The sequence below is a fragment of the Lepidothrix coronata genome, unplaced genomic scaffold, assembly GCF_001604755.1.
Source record: "Lepidothrix coronata isolate B3197 unplaced genomic scaffold, Lepidothrix_coronata-1.0 Scaffold330, whole genome shotgun sequence".
Lineage (NCBI taxonomy): Eukaryota > Metazoa > Chordata > Aves > Passeriformes > Pipridae > Lepidothrix > Lepidothrix coronata.
In genome coordinates, this window is record NW_016690510.1 from 406,136 (window position 1) to 410,557 (window position 4,422).

The 4,422-nt window shown below is 73.4% G+C and overlaps 1 protein-coding gene across 1 annotated transcript in view; it reads left to right on the plus strand.

Moving 5' to 3' along the window:
* The window catches only part of SSPO (SCO-spondin), a gene marked incomplete at its 3' end in the record, with an annotated part of 18,123 nt that overhangs the window by 9,062 nt on the left and 4,639 nt on the right, over window positions 1–4,422 (plus strand). The window contains exons 13-20 of the mRNA XM_017838278.1: window positions 445–644; window positions 985–1,112; window positions 1,188–1,297; window positions 1,667–1,816; window positions 2,000–2,093; window positions 2,439–2,839; window positions 3,259–3,489; window positions 4,004–4,318. Coding sequence (XP_017693767.1) covers window positions 445–644; window positions 985–1,112; window positions 1,188–1,297; window positions 1,667–1,816; window positions 2,000–2,093; window positions 2,439–2,839; window positions 3,259–3,489; window positions 4,004–4,318 — 1,629 coding nt within the window. The remainder of the gene's footprint in view (window positions 1–444; window positions 645–984; window positions 1,113–1,187; window positions 1,298–1,666; window positions 1,817–1,999; window positions 2,094–2,438; window positions 2,840–3,258; window positions 3,490–4,003; window positions 4,319–4,422) is intronic.

Consider the following 4,422-nt stretch of genomic DNA (forward strand, 5'->3'; position numbering starts at 1 on the left):
CTGTGGGATGGAGGTGAGACCCCCGGAGGACCATGGGGGAGTCGGGGGGGCCATGGGGGTGGCCGTGCTGTGGGATGGAGGTGAGACCCCCGGAGGACCATGGGGGAGTCGGGGGGGCCATGGGGGTGGCCGTGCTGTGGGACGGAGGTGAGACCCCCGGGGGGCCGTGGGGGGATATGGGGAGGCCATGGGACTGGGGGGTTGCTGGGAGACAGGTGGGACCCCCCTCCAGGGCACAGGGGTGGCACCGGAGTGGGGGGGCTCTGGAACAGAGGTGAGACCAGAGTAGGGTGCAGGGGGGTCCCCGGTACGGGGGGGGCATGGGGGGGAAACTGATGCTGGTGGTGCCATGGAGGGGTCACCACGGCGGGTCCCCTGTGCCATGGGGAGGGTCCCTGGTGCCATGGGTGACAGGGGGACCCCGGCCCCCCCGGTGCCCCCCAGGGACCCGCGTGTACGTGCGCGTGTCCCCGCGGCTCCGCGGGCGCCTGGCCGGGCTCTGCGGGAACTTCGACGGCGACGCCGAGAACGATTTCGGGAGCCGGGAGGGGGCTCTCGAGGCGACCCCCGAGATCTTCGGGGACTCCTGGCGCCTCAGCCCCCTCTGCCCCGAGGCCGACGGGCACCGCCAGCACCCCTGCGACGTACGGGGGGACACGGGGGACGTGCGGGACGGGGAGACATGGGGGGCTGACAGGGGGACACGGGGGGGCACGGGGGGACATGGGGGCCTGGCACAGGGCATGGACAGGGGGACACAGGAGGTGGATGGGACGACACAGGGCGACACGGGGGGGTGGATGGGGGGACACACAGGGGCTGACGGGGTGTGTCCCCCCCAGGACGGCCCCCAGCACTCGGCCTGGACCATGTGGGGGACACCGTGACTGGATGAGGGGGACACAGGGGGACACGGGGGAGGATGGGGGGACATCAAGGGGGGGACGGGGACACGGGGGGTCTGAAGGGGTGTGTCCCCCTCAGGACAGCCCGCAGCGCGCAGCCTGGGCGCGGGGGCGCTGCGGGGTCCTGCGGCACCAGCTCTTTGCCCCCTGCCACGACCTGGTGCCCCCCCAGCGCTTCTACGAGTGGTGCCTGTTCGACGCCTGCGGGTGAGTTTGGGGGGGTCGGGGGGTCCCCAGGCCCCAGGGGCACTTCCCGGGCCCCGTCCCACGGCGTGTCCCCAGGTGTGACAGCGGGGGGGACTGCGAGTGTCTGTGCACGGCCCTGGCCGCCTACGCCGAGGAGTGCGGCCGTCGGGGGAGACCCCTGCGCTGGCGGAGCCAGGGGCTGTGCCGTGAGTGCCCACACCGGGGGGCACCGGGGCGGGCCGGGGGGTCGAGGGGTCCCAGCCCCACCCTGAGCCAGGGGCTGTGCCGTGAGCCCGGGGAGGGGGAGTCAGAGGGGTCCCGAAGGTCCGAGGGGAGCTGGGGGGTACCGGGGGACACAGAGGGGTCCAGGCTGAGGCCCCCATGGGGTGTGCCAGGGATGGGGTCCGGGCGATGGGTCTGGGGGCGCAGGAGCCCCCCGTGGGGTGGGAGGGGAATCCGGGCTGTGGGTCACGGGGTCCTGAATGTGGGTCGGGGGGATCCCAGGCTGTGGGTCATGGGTGGTCCTGGATGTGTGTTGGGGGGTCCCAGCCCCCCTAAACCCCCCCTCTCTGCAGCGCTGCAGTGCGAGGGGGGGCAGGAGTACAACCCCTGCGGCCCCCCCTGCCCCCCCACCTGCCGCGACCTCGGCCGGGACCCCCCCGAGCTCTGCGGGGCCCTGGAGTGTCTCGAGGGGTGCTTCTGCCCCCCCGGGAGGGTCCTGCACGGTGAGAAGGGGGCAGGGGCTGAGGGGGCCTGGGGGGCGCTGGGAGGGGGCTGAGGGAGGGGCCGGAGGAGGGGGGGCTGGGGCAGGGAGGGGGCGGGGGAGGGGGCTGGATGAGGCCCGGGGGGGCCGGGGGAGGGCCGGGGGAGGTCCTGGTGCCAGCCCGTGTCCCCCTCACCCCCGGCAGACGGGGCGTGTGTGGACCCCCCCTCCTGTCCCTGCTTCTGGGACGGGTTTGCCTTCCCGGCTGGAGCCACCGTGACCCAGGGCTGCAGCAACTGGTGAGGCACGGGGGCTACTGGGACACCGGGATACTGGGGCACTGGGATGCTGGGACACAGGGACATGGGGACACTGGGATCTTGGGACACTGGGATCTTGGGACACTGGGACACCAAGACACTGGGACAGAGATGCTGGGATATGGGGATACTGGGACACTAGGACGCTGGGACATGGAGACACTGGGATATGGGAATACTGGGACCCCCAGGCACTGGGACACCATGATAGCTGGGCACTGGGATACCAGGACACTGTGACACTGGGATACCAGGACACCGGGACATGGGGACACCGGGACACTGGGCCCCCCGGCCCCCCGTGTGTCTGATCTGTCCCCCCAGCACGTGTCTCGAGGGGCGCTGGCAGTGCCCCCCGACCCCGTCCCCGTGTCCCGCCGTCCCCGGCTGTGCCCCGTGGGAGTTCCGCTGCCGGGAGGGGGGTCTCTGCGTGCCGGGGGCCTGGCTCTGTGACAACGAGGACGACTGCGGTGACGGCTCGGACGAGCTGTGCGACCCCCCCTGCGCCCCCCACCAGCCCCGCTGCCCCGGCGGGCGCTGCCTGCCCTGGGGGGCCCGCTGTGACGGTGTCACCCACTGCCCCGACGGCTGGGACGAGGCGGGGTGTCCCCCGCAGCCCTGCGCCCCCCCCGAGTTCGCCTGTGCCGGGGGGCTCTGCCTCCCCCCCGCCCGCGTCTGCGACGGGCGGCTCGACTGTCCCCCCGGGGACCACTCGGACGAGGCGGGTGAGTGACCCCGGGGGGCCGGGGGGGGCCGGGACGGGGGAGCTTGGGGTCCCGGGGAACCAGAGACGCGTCTGAGCCCCCCAGTTCTGGGGTCTGTGTCCCACGGCAGCAGCCAGGGGTCCCGGCAACTGGGGGGGAGTTGGGGGTCCCAGAGAACCAGAGAAGTGCCTGTGCCCCACAGGAGGGGTCTGAGCCCCACAACCCTCGGAGTCTGTGCCCCATAGCAAAGGTCCCTGAGCTCCACAACCATGGGGTCCATGGACCACCCTGGGGGGAGTCTGTGCCCCATAATGGGGGGATCTGAGTCCCCCAGTCGTGGGGGTCTGTTCCCACTGCGGGGGTGCCTGTGCCCCACTGTGGGGTGTCCGTAGCCCACGGTGGGAGTGTCCGTGCCCCACACGGGGGTCCCCTCCCCGCAGGCTGTGCCCCCCGGTGCGGGCCGGGGCAGTTCAGGTGCGCGGGGGGCCGCTGTGTCCCCTTCCCCCACCGCTGCGACGGCCGCGACGACTGCGGGGACGGGAGCGACGAGCGCGGCTGCTCCTGCCCCGAGGGGCACCTGCCGTGCCCCGGGGGGGGCTGCCACCCCCCCGCCGCGCTCTGCGACGGCCGCCGCCACTGCCCCGACGGCACCGACGAGGCCAATTGTCCCGGTGAGGGGCACGGGGGGGCCCCCACCCTGGGAACCGCGTCTGGGACTCCCGACTGGGGAACCCCGACCCTGCGACCCCCTGGGATCCCCCACCCCGGGAGCCCCATCTGGGACTCTCAGTCCTGGAAATCCCGACCTGGGACCCCCGACCTGGGCATCAACTCTGGGCCCCTCCACCCTGGGACCACCCTGGGTCCCCACCTGAGGACCACCCTCACCCTGGGACCCCCCCACCTCGGCACCCCCCACCTCGTAACTCCCCCACCCCGGACTCCCCCCCGGCACCATCCCCTACACGGACTCCCCTTTGGGGACCCTCCACCCTGCAGTTCCCACCCATGGACCCTCCCTTTGGGGGCCCCTCCATCCCGGGACCACCCAGACCCCTCTTTGAGAACCCCCGTTTTGGGGATTCCTCTCGGCACCCCCCGCCCGGGGACCCCCGACCCCGGGACGCCCCACCTTCGGAGACCTCTCCCCACGGCGGCGGTGTCACCGCTGCCCCGTGTCCCCAGCGCGGGCCGCCTGCGCCCCCGGCACCGTGCCCTGCCCCGACGGCTCGTGCGTGGCCGAGGTCGCCGTGTGCGACGGCGCTCGCGACTGTCGCGACGGCTGGGACGAGAGTCCGGCGGGGTGTGCGGTGGCCCTGCCCCCCGCGCCGCTGGCACCTGGCACCGCTGCCACCGCTGGCACCGCCACTGGCACCGCTGGCACCGCCGGCACTGTCATCGCGGCTACCAGCGCCACCGACACCGCTACTGTCACCGCCGCTGTCGCCGACATCGGCACCGTCACCGACACTGTCACCAGCACTGCCAACGCCTCGGCAGGTGAGGGGGGGCTCGGTGACTCCTGGGCGTGGCCGAGACCTTGGGGTGAGAGGACAGGAGGGCTCCGAGGGATGGGTGGGCTCCTGGGTGGGCTCTGGGGCTGG